The 24,930-nt window shown below is 40.9% G+C and overlaps 2 protein-coding genes across 2 annotated transcripts in view; both read right to left on the reverse strand.

The window, feature by feature from the left end:
• The window catches only part of SLC12A1 (solute carrier family 12 member 1), a gene marked incomplete at both ends in the record, with an annotated part of 36,921 nt that extends 24,981 nt beyond the window's left edge, over nt 1-11,940 (reverse strand). The window contains 8 exons of the mRNA XM_081337242.1: nt 118-245; nt 1,257-1,368; nt 1,554-1,664; nt 2,241-2,380; nt 5,024-5,119; nt 8,819-8,894; nt 9,861-9,986; nt 11,533-11,940. Coding sequence (XP_081193368.1) covers nt 118-245; nt 1,257-1,368; nt 1,554-1,664; nt 2,241-2,380; nt 5,024-5,119; nt 8,819-8,894; nt 9,861-9,986; nt 11,533-11,940 — 1,197 coding nt within the window. The remainder of the gene's footprint in view (nt 1-117; nt 246-1,256; nt 1,369-1,553; nt 1,665-2,240; nt 2,381-5,023; nt 5,120-8,818; nt 8,895-9,860; nt 9,987-11,532) is intronic.
• Nucleotides 11,941-18,777: 6,837 nt separating this feature from the next.
• Nucleotides 18,778-23,972, reverse strand: CTXN2 (cortexin 2). The gene is made up of 3 exons (XM_081337267.1): nt 23,749-23,972; nt 20,271-20,321; nt 18,778-19,197 (listed from the first exon to the last, which is right to left on the reverse strand). The coding sequence occupies exon 3, from the start codon at nt 19,127-19,129 to the stop codon at nt 18,884-18,886; it is 246 nt and encodes an 81-aa protein (XP_081193393.1). The 5' UTR covers nt 19,130-19,197; nt 20,271-20,321; nt 23,749-23,972; the 3' UTR covers nt 18,778-18,883.
• Between the last annotated feature and the right edge of the window lie 958 nt (nt 23,973-24,930).

Consider the following 24,930-nt stretch of genomic DNA (forward strand, 5'->3'; position numbering starts at 1 on the left):
AAAATATTTTTTTAATACTCAACTCTTCCTACTGTTCCCCAGAAGACGTGAGGTTATCTAAGGCGACATTACTGTGACAGCGTTGTGGTTTTATGGTTAACTGTTCAATGTACACACCTCTAAGTCTCCAGAGATGTTGGCTCCTGCCAGAATGCCAGTGGCTGCTGGGAAAAAAATGGCAAACACCGAGAAAAAACCTTCGTCCCCTCTGAATTCTGGCCCAAAGTTTTCTGCAAATATGGATGCTGCAAACAAACACACCAGAAATAAGGGAAGATGTGAACTTTTCAAGTTCCAGAGATGCCAGAGATCTTAATCATTCATTGTGACTGGTTTTATATTTTTCTCCCTCTCTTCTATAGACTCCTTCACCAAAATCTACTCTAGAGAATAACAGAGTTTGGAAGGGACCTTGGAGGTTGTCTAGTCCAACCCCCTGCTCAAACAAGAGACCCTGTAACATTCCAGACAAATGGCTGTCCAGCCTCTTCTTAAAATCCTCTGGTTGGGAGGAGCACAACTAAGATTAATCAGTGGAAAGTTATTGGCTATTTGTCATAAAATCAGCCTGGTCGTCTGTTACAGTATCCATCGTAACTTTGAACAGTCACTAAGCAAATGTGTTGTGATTCAGGGTCAGCCTGTGGGTTCGGCAGTTGGGTCGGACGACTCAGAGGAGGAGGGGGGTGTTGGAGAGCTTGCTGATGAGAGCCCTCAGCCAGGCCCCTCCCACCTGGTCACGACGCAGACCCAGTTGTGTGAGCCTGACAGCGTGGATGAAGATGACCCACAGCTGGCCCTGTTCAAGGACGCCCGACGCAGGAGGCAGTCAATCAGGAGTAAACAGAGGAAGGCAATGGGGCACCTCGGAAGGAGGCAGAGAGAAGCCACACCCTGAACTGTATAAAAGGGGAATGTGTGGGAGGGCTGGTTTGCTGAAGGCAACCACTTGAAAAGCTCCTGTTTCTTGGTTCGTGTCTTGTTCCGTTTGTTTTTGTATCAATAAATTTGGCAGGCTTAATTCCAGCCTCTTGCCTTCTTGTAAAAGGGGTTGTCCCTGCCTTTTCTGCAGGGCCGGTAGCAGGCTGGTACAGAACAAAATGGTCGTAAGTTGAGGACTACCTGTAAGTGCTTGCTTTTTTATTCCTATTTACAGTGGCTCTCTCCTGCAACTTGCCACTTCGTATTAATGTGAGTCTTGTTTAGCGTGACAGATTTTTCACTTCTGAAGCCCTCTAGCACTTAGGAGCACTTGCCTTGATAATTGAAAAAACCTCTTGCCCTCTTTTCAGCATTGCTCGGGATAACAGTCCCAATGAAAAAATTTATGATGGCAACCAGAAGTATAAGTAGAAGAATCACCTGGGCCTGTAAGGAAAAAAGAAGAACATTTTCATAATAGATTTCTTTGGGATAATTCTTTAGTTGGGGCTTATATATCCAAGTAAAAAATAAGTGAAAATAAATGCTCAAATCCAACAATAGTCTCACCAGTAGACAGAATGGCTTTCTATTTGTTTTTCTAAACTCTTATGCTTAAAATTTTTTTTTACCTTTGCTTCCCATTCCATACCAGCCACCGAAATGCCCAATAAAATTATAACTGTTATGATGCCAATTATCCTGATGTCATTGCTTGCATCAACCATGATGGCATTACTGTTCTGGAAAAAAAAGAAAACAGCAAGAAAGTAATTATTAAGAATATATTTTTTGTAAGACGATTCCAGTAAAATACAAGGGGATTTCTACAGAGGGATTCCTTGCATTTCATGGGTAAGGAGTCTTGCGTTTCATATCTTGCCTGGACCTCAGCCGTCAAGGTGACGGGCTGCCTATTTTGAGCCCTAATTCCCTTTAGCAGTTTTTGAAACTTTTACAGTACTTTCAGAAGCATTTCCTTCAGAACATGGGATACATTTTACCAATGGCTAGAAAAATGAGGTAGAGGGAAAGGAGTTCAATTGGTAAGCGAAATATTGAAACCCAGACAATACCTTGCTGATAAAATATTAAGGATTTGTGATTGTAAAAAAAAATTAATAAAACATTGGGGGGAAAAGAAGAAGCGTTTCCTTGATCCGGTAGTAAGGAAGCAAAACTATACGACTCAGAATAAACAGCGCGGTGAAGGAACTCTGGACTTGTCTTTTATGAGACCTGTGATTGTTACAGCAGGCAAAGAAAAGCTACGGAGCAGGTTTCCTTAAATTTAGCCGTCTGCAAACAAGGATGCTCACCTTCAGGAGTTCCACAACGGTTTCGGCAAAGCCCACCACGTACATGGCCACTGCCACAGCGTTGGCAAAGGCAAAGATGAGACCGATGGAGCCCCCAAACTCAGGCCCCAAGCTCCGTGAGATCAGGTAATAAGCACCACCTGCCGGCAGAATAAAGAGAGGCTTTAGCTGATGGACGCACCTGCACGGGACCTTATGTTTTCGCTAGGACCGTATGTGATCCAAAATGTTTTGCCTTAAGGCAGGGGTCTTCAAACATGGCCTTTTTAAAAAAAAATTCCATTTATATCCTGCCCTTCTCCAAAGACTCAGGGCAGCTTACAAGCTTAGCAGTAGCTTTTGATGACTTGTGGACTTCAACTCCCAGAATTCCTCAGCCAGGCACACTGTTTGAGGAATTCTGGGAGCTGAAGTCCACAAGTCTTAAAGCTGCCAAGGTTGGACACCCCTGTTGTAAATCATTGCTTCATTTAATGCAGGGGTCTTCCAACGTGGCCCTTTTATGACTTGTGGACTTCAACTCCCAGAATTCCTCAGCCAGGCACACTGTTTGAGGAATTCTGGGAGCTGAAGTCCACAAGTCTTAAAGCTGCCAAGGTTGGACACCCCTGTTGTAAATCATTGCTTCATTTAATGCAGGGGTCTTCAAACTTGCACAAGTCATCAAAGGGCCAAGTCTGAAGAGCCCTGCCTTAACGTGAAGCACCAGGTAGTCCTCGGCTTACAACTGTTCATTTAATGACCGTTCAAAGTTACAACGGCACTGAAAAAAGTGACTTACGACCATTTTTCACCGTTATGCGGCCTCCCCAGGGTCATGCGATCAAAATTCAGACGCTTGCCAACGGATTCATACTTACGACAGTTGCAGTGTCCCGGGGGGGGGGTCACGTGATCCCCTTTTGTGACTTTCTGACAAGCAAAGCCGATGGGGGAAGCCGGATTCACTTAACAACTGGGTGACCAACTTATCAACTGCAGTGATTCACTTAACAATGGTGGCAAGGAAGGTCGTAAAATGGGGCAAAACTCACTTAATAAATTCTCACTTAACAGCATGAATTTAGGGCTCAATGGTGGCCGTAAGCCGAGGACTGCCTGTATGCAGATCTAGTACTATTCGGGCAGTCCTCCACTTGCCACGCTTCACTTAGTGGCCGAAGTTACTGAAAAAGGTGCCTTGTGGCCATTTTTCACATTGGTCACAAGTCGCTTGTTTTCAGTATCTTCGGCCACTAAATGAAGCGTGGCACGTGGAGGACGACCTGAATAGCACTCGATCTGCATACAGGTAGTCCTCAACGTAGGACCGTGATCACGTGATCAAAATTCAGATGCTTGACCCCTGACTCTTATTTATGGCGGTTGCAGGGTCCCCCGGATCTTGCAACTTTCTGACCAGCAAAGACAATGGGAAAGCCGGATTCACTTAAGGACCGCGTTACTAACTGAACCACCGCAGCAACTGGCTTAGCAACGGTGACAAGAAAAGTCGTAAAACGGGGCAACCTTCAGTTAGCTGTTTCACTTAGCAAGATCGATTTTTGGGGTCGCGAGTTGAGGACTGCCTTTTACGCTGAACGTGACTAGGATTATCCTCTGCTATGACATTACGAAGCATTCTTTGAGACGAATCGTGGCTTCTTCTCAAAAGATGCTGAAAGTTAACAAAGTCTGCTCAGCCTTTTAAAAGTTTTCGTTATTTTAATTTTAACACGTTCTGTATAAAGCATAAAGAGCTTTGGATGAACGGGAACATATGTCAAAACACAGGAAAGCATTCCCCATCTGTCTTCTCAAGATGGCTCTATAGAATTCCTGTATGTAGATTGTTCACAATAATCTCTTTAGGTTCAATAGAATTACAACACTAGTTTTAGGAAAGACAAAGAGATGAGATAGAAACGAATTCTCTCCGTGTCTGCAGGAGCACAATCTCCTCTGCAAATCCTTGCATTTCAGCATGCAACAGGCCATGTCAGGTTCTTTGGATTCCATGAAGTACGGTGTTGAACAACATTTAAAGACGTAGTAGTCACTCACGATTTAAAGGCTCGAGCATCTTCATGCTGGTTAAAAATAATGAGAACTAAGCAAGGGCAGCAGATAAGAAAGCAATTTAAGCCTCTTCCTGTACAGTACACTTCCAACAGGAGCAATTTCCCTTAATTTATTTTTATTTTTCAACCTATTCTTCAGCTACATCATCTAAGTCTGCTTTTTTGCAATGGAAAGTAATTTCACAATTACTTTAAGCAGATGTTTAAGCCCTCACCGATTCAGCTCGTGTAAAGATTTGGAGAGTATTAGCTGTTCTTTTTTTTTACTTTTGCTTCTACAAGCCTTCTAAGTTGCCATCCTCCTCCTTCTATCAGAAATGTTTCTTTATGACTCATATGATTTTCTACTATATTTTAGTTCTGTGCCCATCTATTGGGTGATAGTTTGTCCAGAAGGAACCATAATTTCTATTCTAACAGCAAATGGACTTACAGTACCTCCTTGATGCTCTGAGCTTGATGATTTTCTTGCAGACATTTCACTAGCACTGATGATGTTAGCTAGTTTGGGTCATGAAACGTCTGCAAGAAAGCAACCAAGCTCAGAGAGCACCCAGGACCCCACAGCTCTCCTCCTCCTCCTCCTCCTCTCCCTTCTAACACTGATGATGTTATCTAGTTTGGCTAATGAAATGTCTGCAAAAAACCCACCAAGCTCAGAAAGCACCAAGGACCCTTCATTTCAATCCTGAGCTACAAATATTCTCCTTTATTGGGACTTACCTCCTCTTACCACTCCATTGGTACATATGGCAGACATGGAAATACCTGTTAAGGTTGTAACAACTGCGCTCAGGCTAATAACGACGACTCCGAGACCTGAAAAAGTCCCAAAAGAGATCTTTGACCCAAGTACCTTGGTTATATCCTTCACTTTAAAATCCACGAATAGGAAGCTGGTTTCCTTGGATAAGAAGCCATCTCTCAAGGGGAAAGTCAGACTGGAGCTGACAATAGCTGATCACGCACTCTCGATTCATCAGAATTTAAAGAAATACCTGTCAAGAACTGTGGGTCCTGCTTCCATCGGAGCTGATTGCCTGTGTTCTCGTGGATAGTGTATAAACAGGTATTTTTTAAAAGCAGAAGAATGAATTAATACCTTCTAGGGAACTTGAATAAGTGTTAGCGGGAAAGGAATAATGGTCTTCACGTCCAGTCCAGTCCAGGAAATGCAACCTGTAATTTTTGAGTCTGATTTTTTAAAAAAAAAATCTAGGGAAAAAATGGATTCCGTTCTTCCATCAGTCTGAGACCTTCGTGAACTGAACCCGGCTTTGTCTTTGCGAATTAATTATAGAAGGTTAATTGAGTTGCGGGTATGACTCACCTGTTGGTTCTAGGGATGACCATGACCTAGGCTGCTTGTTACAACGGAGAACTTTTGACTCATAAGACAATAAACAGGGAGCTAATTCAGAGGTTTGTGAGCACTGTGGAAAAGGGAAAAACCCTAAAGAATTTTATTTTATTTTTTACCTCCACGGACAAAACCATTAGTTGCTATTGCAGAAGTTGATAAGCCAGTAATGGAAGTAACCATGGTAGCAAGAAGGATTATGATAACTCCAAGACCTGTCAGCAAGGAGAAGATGACAAAATATAATTGATGGTCTGCAACTTTTCAAAACGCTTCTCCTGAGGTAGCGGTTTAAATGAGAAGGAATCTGCTTTTCATTGAGAAAGCACCTTTATCCCTGCTGCTGGAAGAACTCCTCTCTCGTCTTTACTGTAGATCCATTTATATCCAGGTAATATAAATGTTAAATAAGTGACTGGGACAAGGATTAAGAGCTTTGATAATCTGCAGAGCACTGAGGCAGTGGGATTACATTTCTAAATTGTAATTAAAAATGGGCACCTCTACAAGCCAGAATATTTTTATCTCTATTCATCAATAGAAACCTCCCTGGGTTCATTCATTCATTTCTCTCTTCCTCCAGTTCCCATCAGCTCTGACCAGCAAGGCCAATGGTCGCACCTCAAAATAACGGTAGTGTATCCCTAGATTCTTCATCTATAAAGGTAAAGGTAAAGGTTCCCCCGCACATGTGTGCTAGTCGTTTCCGACTCTAGGGGCCGGTGCTCATCTCCGTTTCAAAGCCGAAGAGCCAGCGCTTGTCTGAGGATGTCTCCATGGTCATGTGGCCAGCATGACTAGACGCCAAAGGCGCACAGAACGCTGTGACCTTCCCACCGGAGTGGTCCCTATTTTTCTACTTGCATTTTTACGTGCTTTCGAACTGCTAGGTTGGCAGAAGCTGGGACGAGTAACAGGCGCTCACTCTGTTACGCGGCACTCGGGATTCGACCCGCCAAACTGCCAACCTTTTGATCCACAAGCTCAGCGTCCTAACCCACTGAGCCACCGCATCCCTCCTCTCCATCTATAAACCTGCTAATTCATTATAAGTTTCTAATCAATTTCTTTCTTTCTGAAGTTATCTAACTATAGGTTAGAACACAGTTTCCCCAACCTTTTCAGCCTTGGGGACCAGCCGGGGGGGGAGGGGGCAAAAGCGAGGATGTAACTTTGTTGTAACTTTGAATAGTCACTAAATGAATGGTTTTAAATCAAGGACCACCTGTACTTTAATATATTTATACAGTCTGAAAAGAAAAGGCAACAAAAAGCTGTTTTACCTATTTTCTTCTATCCCTCCCCCCCACCTCCCCTGCATTTTAAAATTTGATGACTGGCAAATCGTAATTTTAGAATGAAATGTGCCATGTTCACTCATTGCATCTGCTCTTATTACGGGCTGAGGCTGAGTTCTGATTAAAGTTTAGATTAAAAACCCAGTTGCAAGGTCATTAAGTAACATTTAAATGAATTACTCTTGCCCTTAGCTATTTTCATACCTAAGAACAAATTTAATGCTCCTTGATGATGGTAATAAGTTACTAAGCTACTATTAAAAAAACCAACAACCCCAAGACCCAATTTTGCATGACACCCCAGAGCAAAGTCTTGGCAATGTTAATATGCAGAATCGCATGGCAAGGCACATACTTCTATGGATCTCCAGCAGCAAGGCTTCATTTGCTATGCATCATAAACTCCCTAAGCATCCGATTGTCGGGCATATGGCCCAACGTGCAAAATTGTGTAGATTGACAAAAGTTCCCCGCTTCTCATCTGCTTATTTCCTGCCTGTTCCTTGTGCTCTAAAAGGGATGGATCGCCCTTTAAACTGGCGTGCGTGACTAGGGACACAGAAAATTTCCAAAGAACTCTAAGAAACCTCTAGAAAATCCCTGTAAAATCTGTTTGCAAGAGAAATTAAATAGTGCTTGGATGAAATTCTGTTCATTTTAAGAGAAAATCTGTATCACTGATGCTAGTTTTTATAATACAAGCCCATCTTAGTTTAGATGCTTGGAATGGACTGTTTTTGAGGAGACCATTTTAATGTTCAATTTCGGAAAATGAGGGATCACCGAGAAGATTCTTCTTTTCTCTTTGAAAACCGGTAAGCATTGATGACAGAAAACAGACCAGGATTTACCCAGAATTATCGTACATTATTTATGGTAGAAAACTAATGGAAACATCCTTTACATTTCAGAAATAGTCATATCTATATCTATATATCTGTATCTATGTATGTGAGCAGGCATACATAATTCTACAACCCTCAGTTTTCTGTCCAATTCATTAAAAATTTTACATATATATATATATATATATATATATATATATATATATATATATATATATATATATATATATATTTGTAGGTTTTCACGGGTACAGGTATGTAGGTCTTGGTGTATTCAGGTCTTTTCCCGTGTAAGATTGAGGGTGTCTTGGCAACGTTTCGACGAGGTCCCACTCGTCATCTTCAGGCTTCAAGCAGAAAGCCGAAGACACAAGCCTGAAGATGACGAGTGGGACCTCATCGAAACGTCGCCAAGACACCCTCAATCTTACATGGGGGGCCGGTGCTCATCTCCGTTTCAAAGCCGAAGAGCCAGCGTTTGTCCGAGGACGTCTCTGTGGTCATGTGGCCGGCATGACTAGATGCCAAAGGCGCACAGAACGCTGTTACCTTCCCACCGTTGCGGTCCCTATTTTTCTACTTGCATTTTTACGTGCTTTCAAACTGCTAGGTTGGCAGAATATATATATATTCTGCCAAATATATGAACTGTCCGGTGTGACTACAGCCTGTTCGATGGCCTTTGAGATATGGCTGAAAACAGGAAATAAAGATTTGCCCCATGTTTGGGGCCTAGCAAGGTAATCTAAGAGTTAACATATGACACACACACACACACACACACACACACATATATATATATATATATATTTCAATTATATACTTTTTGCTAATATTTTAAAATTCTTTTGTAGAACTTGCCCAGGCTATAAACTAGACAATATAGTAACCTCGATCCCCATGGTAGCTATTATTCAAGACTATAACATGTAGTCAATTTAAAGTAACTGTTTCCTCTGGCCATAATAAAAATTTATACCGTACTTTAAAAAAAACAAAAACAAAAAAAACCTACCAATTCCAGCTTGGCCAATGATCCAGGAAAGACGAATAAATAGCATTACACCCCAGATGTTCAACATGCATCTCACCTAAATATCAATCAAAAATAATCATATCAACATATAACCACAGAATGCAACAGGTTTAGAACGGATAAAAGTACTTCCGTGAAAAAAGAACAGAAGCCTTGAAAATGCCTCGAAAAATTAAAATGCATTGAATGCACTGAAAACGTTCAACACACATCTCGCCTAAAATTAAACAAAAAGAATTGTATCAACTTATAACCGCAGAACGCAACAGGTTTAAAGTGGGCAAAAATAGTCCTGTTGAAAAAAAAAAAAGGAATGCATTAAAAAGGCATTCGTGACAAGTTTAAAAACTGTAACAGCTTGAAATAAAAAGAACCCAAATTCTATAAAATATCTTTAGAAGCGAACTGTTCTGTTAGAACAGTCATTACCTGGTTAAAGTAGAAATTTTGATGTAAAAATTAAAATGTTAATGTTTCAACTTTTTTTTTAAAAGAAGAAGAAAAAGAACAGAGATGTGAAGAACTCAATCATACGACAGGATTACTTCAAATCACCCTCATGCATATGGATGAATATGAAAATCTCGTAACAAAAATCCCCAGTGAAAGTATCTGGTCTGCTTTTTCTGCAGTATGGCATTACCAACTTTTTTAAATTTTAAAAGCAGATGTTCTGTACTTGTACAGTCACAAGACAAGCCTTGGTGGAGCACTGGGCTAATGCCTCCTTAAGTAACACCAGCTGCCTGCAATTAGTGCAGGTTCGAGTCCCAGCAGGCTCAAGGTTGACTCAGCCTTCCATCCTTCCGAGGTAGGTAAAATGAGGACCCAGATTGTTGGGGGCAATTAAGCTGACTTTGTAATAATGCCGCTTGGGTGTGTGTGAAAGCCCTAATAAGCAGGCATATACATAGAATGAAGGCTACTGCTAAGCTTGTAAGCCGCCCTGAGTCTTCGGAGAAGGGCAGGATATAAATGGAATTAAAATAAAATAAAATAAATAAAAATAAATGCTGCTTACCAGGACACCCTTTACCCATCCAAATTTCACTATGCCTTTAGCTTCTTCCTTGTGGCATTCAGCTTGTTCTGCGTTGCCATCTGCTTTACTGAATTTGTCCACTGAGCCCGAAGTCACCGTGATATTCTAATCAGACAGTTTTGAACAAAATAGCTTGTTTTACTGGGATTCAACGCAAAGGGAAGGGTGTTGTCTGTAGGTGGGAATTCCATAGGGGCAGAACAACCCGCAGCATGTATCAAGTGTAAAATTATGTCTTTTCATTTTTTAAAAAAAATAATAGCTAGGTACAAATACATCAAGTGTAAAGAGATGAGCAGTGTCAGCTCATATGTCTGACTACTTCCCTTTGTCCCTCCTTATAAGAAGTACTGGTAGAGGACAGGAAGGCCTGGAGGAACATTGTCCATAGGGTCGCGATGGGTCGGACACGACTTCGCAACTAACAACAACAATAAGAAGTACAGACAAAAGAAACGAGAGGAAACTAAAAAAGGATATTATGCAACTAAGACAAGATATGAAGTATGGAATGCATAAAGCCAATTTGGTCTAGTGATTAAAGCGCCAGACTAGAAAGTGGAAGATTTGCCAGTTCTAGTCTTGCCTTAGCCATGAAAACCAGCCAGCCACTCTTTCTCAGCCCAACCCACCTCACAGGGTTGTTGAGGGGAAAATAAGAGGAGGCAGGAGCATTAGAGATGTTTGCCTCCCGGAGTTATTTGTAAAAATAATAGATAAATAGAAATAGATAAATAAATAGATAAATAAATAAATAGCAGATGTTTGAGAACATTGGGATCAGCCTCATCTCAAAGGGCAACTACAGCAGCAGGAAAGGCTACACACACAGTCACACATATATATGTTTATATACACAACTAGAAGACCTCAAGGTCCCTTCCAACCTATTCTATTCTATTCTATTCTATTCTATTCTATTCTATTCTATTCTATTCTATTCTATTCTATTCTATTCTATTCTATTCTATTCTATTCTATTCTATTCTATTCTATTATTCTATTCCAGTGTATATGTATGTGTATGTATATGTGTATATATATATGTGTGTATATATATATATATATATATATATATATATATATATATATATATATATATATGGTATATATGTGTGTATATATATATATGTATACACACACACACACACACACACCCATACATACAACAAACACATAATTATATAAAATGTCTATATTGAGCAGGCATATTCTAAAAACTGCTAATTTGTGTCCTGCTAAACTGGCATAACCCTACGTCTCTGAACACCTAAGGCTGCAATTTTATGCGCCTCCATTTGGCAACCTTGAACAACGAGTTCCTTTTGAACAAACATGATTTCAGGAGGCAAAATGCAAATGTTCTTAACTTCCTTGACTTGGGGCCGAATGTAGGGGTGTTTTTCATAATTGATTAAGATATCATGAGGACGAATGCCAAGTGTGGGGCATCAAATATAGCAAATGTTTGGAGGAAAACAAATCCATCTTAGATGGTTTATGTTCCATAACTACACTTGTGCAAGTTACAAGTATCCCAGAAGAAGGAACCCTTAGGTCTTTATACATTTTTAGGACTCCTAAGAATGCTTTTCCTTCTGTCTGTTTAGGGAAGGCCAAATCATGTTTTCCTGAATTTCATTTGACATACCTTTGCCATGTGTTCGTGAATATCCATCAGACTTGGCCGGCTCATTTTGACCCCTCTGATACTTCCAGTATTCTGGTAATAATCAATTTTTGGCACAACATCCATGGTATTATGTCCAAAAGTTTTTAGATAATAAGTGTTACTCTGCGTGTCATAGGGATGAAAGCTTCCATCTGTTTTAGCAGTGTCGCCATTTTGGAAGAAACGGTCGTAGGTTTCTTGAGTTCCAGACTTGTAGCTGATGCGGAGTCTCTTAGTGGCATCTTTAGTGAAAGAAGTCTCTTCGTAATGTGGATCGGGCTCTCCTTGAGACTGAATTGAGTTCTCGTGGCTTTCATTAATGACATTCACCTGAAATCTATTCAAACGTGGGTCCAAAAATATGTTTGGAGAATTATTCATAGACATAGTTGTGGATAACCGGACTTTACTTCACCGATATTGCTATTCTGTATTGTCAGATTTTTTTCAGCAGGCAGTTGTTGAGTTGTCTTGGTGACCTGCTATGTTTCACTCAGGAGCCACGTCTACACACGTTCTCTGCTGTACGTGAAAATAAGCTGTTCACTCTGCCTTCAAACACAGGATATATATATTTAAAAAGAGCTAATTTATCTCTAAACATTAAGCTAAATTATAATGGCTAACAACAATAGCAATAGTACTTAGCACTTTATAGCTCTTTCTAAGCAGTTTACAGAATCGGCATATTGCCCCCCAAAATCTGGGTTCTCATTTTACCAACCTCGGAAGGATGGAAGGCTGAGTCAGCCTTGAGCTGGTCAGGATTGAACTGTTGGCAGTGGGCAGAGTCAGCTTGTAATACTATGTTCTAACCACTGCACCACCACGGCTCTTCCATTTTACAGTAGTAAAAGACTGAAAAATTTCACCTGCTGACTGTTTAAAACCAAGAACTCATTTTGTACTTCTTTCACAATACGTTCCTGTTTTATAATCATAATGAAATAAGCAGTGGGGATGATTGCACCTTGAAGTGCATGAAATAGAAGCCTAGATCCATTACTGATCAATGTTAGTCAACAGTTAACAAGTAGCATTATAAAATTGGATGACTAGCAATTAAAATAGGAGGGGAACAACATTTTTTTTAGAGTGCTATGATCTTCAACATTGGGTTTAGTTAATGTTTGACCAGTTTTCATTTGAGGTGTCAGTTTATTTCTTCCAATCCCAAAATAATTTCTAAAGCACCATAATAATAATAATAAAAAAGACAGAATCTAAAGCTTGAATTTCTCACCCAAATATTACTTTTCCTTATTTTTTTTCTCCTAAGGGCTTTTCTTTTTGCAATAGAAACTAACTAGAAGAAATAGCATGGGGAGAAAAGGTATTCTTTATTATAGGGAGGAATGTAGATTTAGGTTTAAAAGAGAGAAGACAGGAAGTGCTAATTGGGAAGAATTTTTCAGTGGTTATTTGTTTAAACTACTTCCTTCTATTTTCTGTCCCGGTTTAGTGTCAAGGGGTTAGTATACATTGGTGATTCCCATCTTGTGCTGATTTTTTCAGTCAAATGTACCCATTCACTGAGAGCAATATCCACAGTTACAACCCATGTGGATTACCTGATTATTTTTAATAAAATGGTGAGACTGGTTAAGGCAGTGTTTCCCAACCTTGTCTGCTTTAAGATGGGTGGACTTCAACTCCCAGAATTCCCCAGCCATTCCCCTGCTGGCTGGGGAATTCTGGGAGCTGAAGTCCACCCACCTTAAAGAAGACAAGTTTGGGAAACACTGGGTTAAGGATGAAAGAACAGCTGTATTTTTCAGCTTCTCATGATCTGAATGTTTCTAAATCGTACAGTAAATGGTTATGAATGAATCCGGAAGAAGTCCAAGACTTTAGGGAAGCAGTTTTAAAAATTAATTGATGTTGTTTTAACTGAATTTCAAACTGAAAGATGGTCCATTCACCTGTCCATCCAGCGTTCCCACCCTCTGTTTATCCAGACGACAGTTTCCTTGAAATTCAAATACATGTAACGATCTTGTTTCCCCCCCCCAAAAAAAATTATTATTAACAATGTAAAACAGAGAAGATGTGATAAATAAAGTGATGAAAGGATGTGGGTGTCCATTTTTCCTGCTCAAAATGAATTTAAAGAGCAAAAAACTCTGGTAGCAAATGCTTTTCCGCACAATATTTCTATTGCTGCTCTTAATTAAAAAGAGATTTAATTTTCTTCCATACCTTCTTCAGTAAAATGAAATTTATGTCTGATTTTTAAGCTATTAAGCTGAAGACTATAAGCAACTACTGGAAACGAAAGATTGTTGAGAAGAAATATCTAAGAGGGTATCAACCTCATATTTTAATCTGATACCCAAGCAGTGGGGGAAAAAAGATAAAACTTATACCAGTTTGCTTGTTATAAACTTACTACAACACACAAATGCCCATATTCAGATTTCTAGAGCATGTGTGAATATTCAAACATCCAGCTTGTCTCTGAACATAGGGTGCAAATTTAAACATGATAAAAAAATTGTACTTTAGCAACAGCCTATGCATCACTGAAGCCATTTTCTCAAGATGTTGATTGGTATAACTTATACTTACTAATTCAGTTGTTGGGATTTTTTAAAATGTGAAAGCGTGGTCTGGTTCTCCCCATAAAAAGTTTATTTGTTATGGATGAGCTGTTTTCAGAATAGGGAACAGATTTTCAAACGTAAATTAGGAACAACGTGTAATCCTAGCTAGAAATTAAATACATTAAAAACCTTACCTCTTAACCAACTATTGGCAGAAAGTGTGTTTTCAGGAGCCTGTTTGCTGCAGCTGTTCTTCTTGAAGTATATTCAGACTAGGCATAAAGTCAGCTACCATATCCAAGATAGTTTTAGCTGCTACTGGTGCTCTGTTAAATGAAGCAGCGGTTTGTTTCTTATTTTGGAGTGAAATTTAAACATCTTTCACTGTGGACCATATTTTACTGGTTTCACTATAAATTAGCAAGGAAATCAGCCAATCCCGGAATCCAGAAGACAACCGTTGGTTATTCCTAGCCCTGTTCAGAGGAATATTTCAGTTTGTTAAATATTACCTTGTAATGAACTCATTAATACTTGAATGGTAGGAGTCAAATCTAGCATTGGTCTCTAACTGAAAGTCAGTGGCTCTAATGAAAGTCATTTACATACTCATCAAAATCTTAACTGCCACTGTTCTAAGTTTATAAATGACAGATGAAACAGCAACAGCATATTCCCAAGCAGTCATGCACTACTGAAATAACTTTTATGCAGCAGTGTGAAAAAGTCCTTAAATATTCATGCCAATACATTTGATTTTTATTTTTACCCTTGAAGCAGAGCAAGGTTGTTGGTAACCATTATCCTGCAGGCTCAATTTAGCAATGTGTTTTGAATAAAAAAATGTTTGCTTCAGTAAAATTTTGATATATATTTTTTGCAGATAATTCCAATTGGGCGCACCAATACAATGTTAAATTCCTTCTGACTGATGGGTGACCATACACATTTGTTTCATAAATAAATGAAAAATGGACAGCAATAGAGCAAACATTGCCTCAACAATAGGACAGAATAATTATAATTGCAAACACTTCATATTTCGACTCTCAAATATTGCTATTGATTTGAACTTTGCTGATAAATGGCAAGTTTTAAAATGATCAAATATAGCCAAATAGTTTAAATGTAGCCAGCCAGGCACCATTTAAATCATATAATATAAAACGTTAAAAATATTTGAAGAGAGATGACAGTAATTAAAAAACAGCAGAATCAAACTTATTTTTATGGTTGTTTCAATTAGGAGAAACGTCTGTGGCCATCGTGACAATGCTGGATATTTATAGGTTCTTTTTAGTATCACACAAATGCAAGGTCAAGTCTTTTTTTTAATAAATTTTATTAAACAAATTTTAAATAAAAAACAAGAACATTATTACAAAGTACTGAAAAGTGCATCAAATAGAAAAACAAAAACAACAACATTAGACAGGACTGGGGAGTGTAATACTACCCCTAATTTCTTTTTCTCGTGCATCCCAGGCTAAGTAACCTTTAATTACCAAATATTAGAAATCTATAATTGTATATATCTCCAGATTCTATACCTCAAATAATAATACACAATCATCTGGTATTTTCCCCGTTGAGATGAAATATTCTATTTTGTAACCATGAATACCAGGAGTCCCAACTTTTATTGAAACGTGATTCATTTTTTCCTTTGAGAATATATGTCATTCGATCTGACTCTGCGCATAGTAATACTTTCTCTATTACTTGATAGTCCGTTGGGATTTCCTTTGTCTTCCAATATTGCACATAAATCATACGCGCCGCTGTTGTAATATGTATTACTAGATACCAAACATTTTTTGGTACTTCTTGTGGCTTCATCCCCAAGAGGAAAATAGCTGGGTCCAATTGAAGATCATATCCTGTTATTTGAAATAACCAATTTTTTATATTGGTCCAGTAACGCCTAACCTTTGGACAAGTCCACCATTGATGGTAGAAAGTGCCGCTGGCGGAATCACATTTCCAACATTTGCAAGGTCAAGTCTTGAATCAATGATCAGAAAGAGAATCATATTGCAATCCTGTGCCAGTTAATTCACTACTACAATTAGTTCAGTGACTTTGCTTAGCATGTGCACAAAGAATTATAACTATTATTCTTGCATTAGATTTGAAAAATAGATAGTGAAGAAGGATTTCCTGTTGCTCCAAAGTTTCATTTACAGATTATTGTCACAACTGATGGTGCTTAATTGTCTTCTGACATTACTCAAATATTGTGTAAAAGAATTTTGTCTTATATTATAAGTGTTGTGGATTCAAATCCTGAAACATAGTTCTTCAACTTAAAAAATGTGTACGAAAATGCACTTAACAGGTGGCAAATCCACACAAAATCATTCTTATTTGATTATTTATAGATAAAAAAGATGCTTCTAACTCCTCCTTAAATTCTAGGTTGCTTACAATAGTTGAGAAATATTAGACAAAACATATTCAAGGAAGTTGCTTGTCAAATGCATATATTACTAAAATCCCATTCAGAAATCTAAGCACTTGTAGGAATGGGCAGATAAATGGGTACATTTTGTGTGTGCTGTGGAAGAGAACCACGCTCCTCTGTATCCATATTTCTGGCTTCATCTGACTCTATTTTTGGAACTATGTGTTCTTCTTGGCTTTTCTTGTAAATTGTGGTTCGATTTGAGTGGCGTTTCATTTAGCTGACAGAATCACAATTCCCTTAGTTTGTCATCTGTCTACATTTTAAAGCAAATGGCACAATATTAAATTATAGACACGAGGGGTGATTTTCCTGAGTTGATTGGCTTTATCTGAATAGTTCTCGCAGCACGCTTTAACAGAGTTAAAATGAAATGTTGGTTCCAGCAGCCCTTAAAATGGAATAGAAGGGCTGTCAAAAGCGATATTGTCACTTGTGCTCCTCATCTTTGCGAGCAAAGAGGTAACCTTGAAGTTGGATGCGTTAATGTCTCTCTGTGCCTTACCTGGAAAAAGTTGTGTCTGTCTTAATGATTCCAGAAGAGATCCTTCTACATTTTATGCTCCTTTGTGTTTTGTATTTCTTTGAATAGATTTGTATGTTCCTATTGTGATATGATGATTTACAACAATCCATTTAGTGACTGTTTGTAGTTACAACAGCACTGAAAAAAGTGACTTATGACTGTTTTCACATGGTTATTGCAGCATCCCCGTGGTCACGTGATCAAAATTTGTTCATTTAGCGACTGGTTCATGTATATATGACGGCCGCAGAGTCATGCGGGGTCACGTGATTCCCTTTTGTGACCTTCTGACAAGCAAAGTCAATGAGGAAGTCAGATTCACTTAACAACGGTGTTACTAATTTAATAACTGAAGGGATTCGCTTAATGTGGCAAGAAAGGTCGTAAAATGGGACAAAAGTCCACTTAAAGTACAACTGTTTCACTTAGCAACCGAAATGTTGGGCTCAGCTGTGGTCATTAAGGCGAGGACTATCTGTATAGGCAAAGAGGATACAATCCTTTTCAGATCAAGGATCGTCTTGTTGGGTTAGGTTCTACAAAGTAAGGGCAGGAAGAAGTAGGAGAGGCTAAATTCAAGTTAAAATGAAACTTAAACCACATTAATCCCAGTTAATAACACAATATGCCATGTGTGTAACATTTCCCCTTTCTGTTGCCCTAAAGATAAGAGTTCAAAACAGATATTTGGTCCTTGACTTGCAAACATTCATTTAGCAACTGTTTAAAGTTACAATGGTGCTGAAAAAAGGGACTTGCAATCGTTTTGCGCTTAGGACCACCACAGCATCCCCATGGTCATGTGATCAAAATTTGGGGGCTTGGCAACTGGAACGTGTTGCTATGGTTACAGCATCCTGGGATCACAGGATTGCCGTTTGTGATCTTTCCATCCAGCTTCTGACTGGGGGAAGCTGGATTTGCTTAACGACTGCATGATTCACGTGACAGCTGCAGTGATTCGGTTAAGACCTGGGACAAAAACCAACCAGGCACACAACTCATTTCACAACTGCCTTCCTTAACAACGGAATATCTGCTCCCAGTTGTGATCATAAGTCGATGACTACCTCTAAGGTGGAGGTGTAAGAGAAATTCTTCTGGTCACTAAATAATATTCTTCAACTAAATGGGGAGGTTGGACTCTACCCAATAAAGGGTAATAAAATCAGTTGTAAGGCCTAAGTTCCGTCCCTTGAGCTCTAAGCTTGGTTGTGTCTGAAGAAGCAGGTCTATGCTGGAATTAAACTATTAAATTCTCCAAAGCCCCTGAAGGCAGGACAAGAAACAACAGATGGAAACTAATCGAGGAGAGAAGCAACCTAGAACTAAGGAGAAACTTCCTGACAGTGAGAACAATTAATCAGTGGAACGACTTGCCTCCAGAAGTTGTGGGTTTTTTAAGAAGAGACTGGACAGCCACTTGACTGGAGCAATATAGGGTTTCCTGCCTGAACAGGGGATTGGACTAGATGACCTCCAAGGTCCCTTCCCACTTTCTTATTCTGTTAAATTCTGTTATTTTGTGTGTTTCTACTCATAGTGAATTTGCAAATGATTTCTCTTCTTCCCTTTTTATTCTCCAAATGAAGACCCCCCCCGAAACATCTCCCAGTCAAAAAAACAAAACACATCTAATGATGTACGAGTCTGCCACAAAGCTTTATTTAACCCAAAAAATGCTTCCAAACATGGGTGTCAATTGGGAAGGCCTCCTGTTTCGAATTCCACCGCTTCAAGGGAAAAAGAAAAACAACAAATCAGGATTAAGGCAGGACACGATTGGAGGGTTTTGTTTCATGCAAGAGCATATTCAAATGTCCCTTTATCCAGTCCTTCGACCTCCCCCTCCCAAGTGGAGGAGGGCATGCTGCTGTAGGGGTCCAATAAGATTTTGAAACATCGGATGATCAAAAGTCCCAGAAAGATGCACAGAATCCCCACAAAGGCAAAACCGGTTTTCTGCTCTAGGGTCAGTGGGAAACTGGACACCTCGTTGACACTCATGCTCACTGAAGCGTTGTTGCAGTAGCTACTGCTCATCTCTGGGGTTCACATTCTGCTGAGTCAGGATTTGCACTTCACCTCTATACCAAACACCAAAACACCAACTGAGAAGAGAAGAGAGACTGTTTTGGATCTGAGGAAGGGATCTCAGATGTCCTCTGATCTAGCCATCCCCCCGCCACCCAAAATGTAAGGCTAGTAGGGACAGGGTTTTTTTTTCTGAGGTGATTAAATGGTCTCCTCAGGTTGGGTTTGTGAGAAGGTGACGTACGATGGGTTCACAAAATGGCTGCCAAGATGTCTATGATCAGACATCTCAACATCACGCAGACACAGATGGCTTCTCTTGACCCTTGTGAAGCTAGAGATGGGTGCTTCCATTTTTTTTTTAAAAAATATGATTTTTTCTTTAACAAGTCAGATGAGGCAGGAAGTCCAGGACACATCAAGGAAGGTCTCTGTGGAGCCATTATGCCTCCAAGCCCATCTGCCTTCCTCCATGTTTCAGGAACTCTGCACTTTCCACACATCTGTTCAAATCCTGCACTCCAACATGTCTGAAGGAAGCTGACATGTATCTTCTTAATTTTATCCTCCCTTAGGTGGCTCTCAGATATATTGGTTTCCATTTCTTGTGTGGCAACTGAGGCTCCTCTGTCTTACCAACTACCCTATTCATTTTCCTATATCAAAATTAGATATAAATGCTAATACAGAATGGCATAACACACGACAAGCCTATGACAACCCCAATGATGGAATTTGGCACTTAAGTACCAGCTGAGACCTGGCTTCAGAGTAAACTTGATCTATTGGTGGCAGCTTATTATGAGCTGCCTTCATCCCTTCAAAAATTTCATTCCTGCAATAATTTTGCTAATATAAATCCCCTACTGGATTTCTTTCTCAAGAATGTGCTAGTTTTGCTCTGCGTTCCTGCTTTCTATTTTTTCCTGGAATCCTACTTTATTTTTCATTTCATCCTGAACAGGTCTCAATCCTTCTGACCCATATCAAAAAAATCCTCCTCCTCCCCCCCCTCCTCCTCCTCGTTTTTTCTTAATCATTCTTCCTTTAAGAAATGAAAGGAATGGCTCATTTGTTTTTAGCTATGAGCTAGGAGTCCCAGTTAAAGGCAGTGATTAAGCCAACTAAATGTTGATATAATAAATACTACCTGATACATTCGTGTAAGGCACAATTCCAGAGTTTCCTGAAGTTTGAATAGCTGTAGAGACATTTAAAAAAAGAAGTATTTTAAGTACTGAGCTGAATTCCAGATAATAATTCAATGTTCAAAATGAGAGCAAAATAAATGATATAAAGAGATGACACCTGTGTCCTTTCCTTTCCTCTCCCCTTCCTTCCCCTTCCCTCCCCTCCCCTCCTCTCCCCACCTCCCCTTTCTTTCCTGATATACTTCTCACCAGTCTAGTCTCCATGTTCATCTAAACCAGTATTTCCCAAACTTGACAACTTTTAAGATACGTGGACTTCAACTCCCAGAATTCTCATGGCTGGTTGGGGAATTGTGGGAGTTGAAGTCTGCATATCTTCAAGTTGCCAAGGTTGGGATGCACTGATATAAACATTTTAGCCGACATGTTTTTCTTCCTTCTGCCCTTCAAGTATTGTAGTTTCAAACCCATGGTGGCTAGGCTTATATGACCCAGGGGGATTCACCAAGCCGTTAATACTGAGATGGCAGAATAGGCTTGGCAGGTCTCCAGGTGCCATCTGTGGCATGTTTTTCACAGCCAATTTGCAGATGGACCTTCTCAGAACCCCCATTTCCTTTGCCTGCCTTTTGTGGGTTCCAATTTTTCCTTTTTAGCTGTATTCCTTTCTTGTGATTATTCAGTTGGAATAATCTAGTCCAAATATCAAGACGTTGTCTTCCACAGTGTTTTTTTTCCCTCTGAAAAATCATAAGGATAAAAATTCTGATCTGTGTCCCCAACATCCTTTAAAATTCCAGGTTATGGTCATCTGTGTTATTGTCTTGAGAGGTTAGAATAAGAGGTTCAGAGAAGCTAGATTGTAGTACAAGTTTTTCTGAGCAATTGCTGCTCTTGTGTTTGTGTAACACAAACACAAAACACCACTGATTTTGGAGGAGGACTTTTAGAAGCTCATCTCTTTTGGCCAGATGTTATTATTCTAATTCAGGGGTCTTCAAACTTGGCCCTTTTATGACTTGTGGACTTCAGCTCCCAGAATTCCTCAGCCAGTATGCCTGGCTGAGGAATTCTGGGAATTGAAGTCCACAAGTCATAAGAGGGCCAAGTTTGAAGACCCCTGTTCTAATTCATAGTTTAACCTGCTGCTCCATTGTCACCTCATTCAGTTTACCACTTAATTAGATTTCCTTTATTTAAAAAAATGTTGAAGTATCCAATTTTAGACTTTCCCCTACAATGAATTCATCCTGCAACTTCTTTTTCTGAAAGAGAAGGAGTGTCCAAAAGATGTGGAAGTATTTCATCCTGACTCGTCTTATCTTTCATCATTACTTGAGGTTTGGAAGAGTGGTTTCGAAATGAAATTGCGTGACTGTGAAGGTCAAAAGCAGCCTGTACTTCTTGCACCAGTTCATTTGTGTATTATGGCATGATTAAAAAACAACTCTGGACATTCTGAGGGAACAAAACATGCGCACACTTTTTTTTCCCTTTAGCGAAAGCAGCGAACAGATGAAAATGGCAGCTCAGCCATGAAGTAATGGATTTCAGTTCTTCAGCTTTACCCATTATCCTAGGTTGGACATACAATTGTAACCTATAACAAGGGCCTCCTTGCCAGGTTTGGTAAAGTTTTCAGTGGTTCATTAGTTAAATGAGGAATACAGGAGGAAAAATCCTGCATGGATTATCTTACTGTATTTGTAAATTAATGGAATTTAATTTAATTTAATTTAATAATATTTCTATACCGCCCTTCTCCCGAAGGACTCAGGGCGGTGAACAGGGCAAGAATAAAAATACAAGATTACAAAAGTTAAAACAAGATTAAATAAATGCCCATATACTAAAATACATATTAAAAACCCAATAAAATAACAATAACAACCCCCCCCCAATCCCCTCATCAGGCCAGGCCAGCTTGTTCAAAAAAATATGTTTTTAGCTCGCGGCGAAAGGAGCGAAGATCGGGCGCCGTCCGGAGCTCAACCGGTAGCTGATTCCATAGCTCCGGGGCGCCCACAGAGAAGGATCTCCCCCTGGGGGCCACCAGTCGACATTCTCTGACCGATGGCACCCTGAGGAGGCCCTCTCTGTGGGAACGCACAGGGCGGAGGGAAGTCGATGCCGGAATTGGATGGGATGGTGAATAGATTAGTCCTATTAATTTTTAAAAAGCAATTTGTAATATGCTCATTATCAGATTTCTATGCTACCCTTAAATTTTCTTGAAAAATAGGTATCATTTCTCTCTCTTACCCACATCTATCAATCCTCTCTCTCTCTCTCTCTCTCTCTCTCTCTATCTATCTATCTATCTATAAAATCTACCTATCATCTATATATCTTTTATCCTCTCTGTCATCTCTCTCTCTTACTCACTTGCTCTGAAAATGATGGACATACCTAACACTCTGCTTCCACAACAGCCCTTTGAGGTGGGTTGGACAGAGAGAGTGGCTGGCCCAAAGTTACCCCACTGTCTTTCAAGCCTAAGAAGTTGTAGTCTCTTTAAATTGAGCTATTGTGCTGTGATGCACACAGCACATCTACAAGGCCCAAAGGGCAAGCATGGTTATTATTCCTATTCTATTCTATTTTATTATCTAGCTACAGTCCTAGAATTTTTGGAGGTCTCCCTTCCAAGTACTAACCACGCCTGATCCTGCTTAGCTTCTGAGCCAAGACAAAGTCAACTTGATGCCAACTGTTTTGTGTTCATCCAAAGTCCATAGAAAACCATCCATTTGCCTCTTATTAACAGGTAGCAATTTCTGAACTTTTATTTCATGAATTATTTTGCCCAGTATTCTTGGAGATGGTTATGCCGTAAAACCATATCGCTGCATCCAGCCTGGACTTCAACGTAAATAGGCTGCGTATGAATACACCAGTGGGTGCCACACCCCAGGCAGCGTGCAAAGCTGGAAAAAAAACAAACCAATTGTTGATTCCCACTTCAACCGATACCCTCCTGGGATAAAGACTCTTTCATAAATGCTGCAGTTGTCACCTGCACCCACATGGGGAAGCCTCATGGAAACCACTAGGATTTGTTTTCAAGTAAGCCTGGTGAGGAGACGGGTGGTTAAATCTCTCTGGATCGGGCATACAGTAGCTCTAGCCTCTGGCATTTGAAAATGCAAATATTTCCATGCGCTACTACCCAGAGCGTTGGGATCTGCTCATGGTAACCCGATCCTCTCCCCTCCCTTCTTCAGCACTGCTGTCAGATCCTACCTGGTCATAACTAGACCAGGAGGCAGTAAACAACGAAAACAACCACGATTCTGGGTTAGCCCCAATGAAAAACCCACCCAACCCCGCAAAGCAAGGTCAGGGCATCCTGTTGCGTGAAGCAGATGCCGAAGAGCCACTGAAAGCCGACCACCCCCCCCCTTCCTCCTCCTGGCCCATCTGGCTCTCCAGCCCTTCTCTCCCTCCTTCTAAGCCCCCCCCCCCCAGCCCACTCACCCCGCTTCCAGCCAGACATCCTGAGCGCACAGCTCCCGCTCGCCTCCCGGGCTAAGGACCGGTCCAAGTTTCAAGGTCTCCGACCGGGCTGCGATCTGCCAGCGAGCCCCGGCTCTCCGCTCACCCCCGCCCAGCCGCGGGACCATCTTCGGGGTTCATTTTCAGAGCGGCATCCCTTCTTTCCTTCTCCCGAGAGACTGGGCTCCCACGGCTGCTCGGGGCGTGCCTTCAGCCGGGTTACACGCGTGTCTGGAGGGTGGGGTGGAGTGTGCGTGTGTGGGGGGGTGTCTCCCGCTCTGTCGAAGGCAAATCCTCGGGTGTCGATTTGGGGAGGGGGGGCGCAGCGTGGGGGTGATGGGGATGCCGCCCAGCCTCCTCCGGGCTCGCGTGGAAAGTTCCTGGCGAAGGCTACGTGCGAGGCATTCCCAAATGCGCTGCAGCGGAGGCGGCCGGCCTGGCCGGCTCGTTCCTTGCGAAGCTTCTTGGTCTGGAAGCGATGCCAGCCCAACCCCAGGGAGCTCGGCTTCCTGCCGGCTTCCCTCGGGAGCCCTGGGGAGGAAAGGGTATTCCGCCAGCCTATGCCTTGATTTCATTCGGGTTCTTGAACCGGCCGTGGGAACCCCGCCTTTGATTGGGGCTGCCGAGCCAAGAAGGGGAGGGAGGGGCTGGAACAGGGAGCCCCCCCGGGGGCTTAGTAGGGAGGGTTGAGCCCCCCCCTCCCCGCACCTCTGTGCTGGGAATGGCCGAGCTGGCTTTTGAAGCCAGCTGGGATTCTTTACAGGTAGTTTCTCAACTTGTAACCGTCCGTTTAGTGACTGCTCAACAGCAGCTCTGGGGAAAAAAGTGACTTATGACCCTTTTCTCACGCTTAACGACCCTTGCGGCATCCCAGTGGCCACGGGTTCAAAATCCAGCCCCTCCTTGGCAGCTGACTCGTATTTACGACAGGGTCAGGTGATTCCCCTTTTGCAAAAACCCCCTTCCCCCCCCCTCAACAAGCAAAGTCAATGGGGAAGCCCGATTTGCTTAGGAAGCCTGTTACTAACTGAACAACTGTGGCAAGAAAGGTTGTAAAACGGGGCAAAAATGGACTTAACAACGCAACACAAATTTTGGGCTCTATTGTGGTCGTAAATCAAAGATTACCTGTATTCCCATGCAAAGCTTGATATCAAAGCTTCA

The sequence above is a fragment of the Vipera berus genome (genome assembly GCF_964194415.1).
Source record: "Vipera berus genome assembly, chromosome: 12".
NCBI lineage: Eukaryota > Metazoa > Chordata > Lepidosauria > Squamata > Viperidae > Vipera > Vipera berus.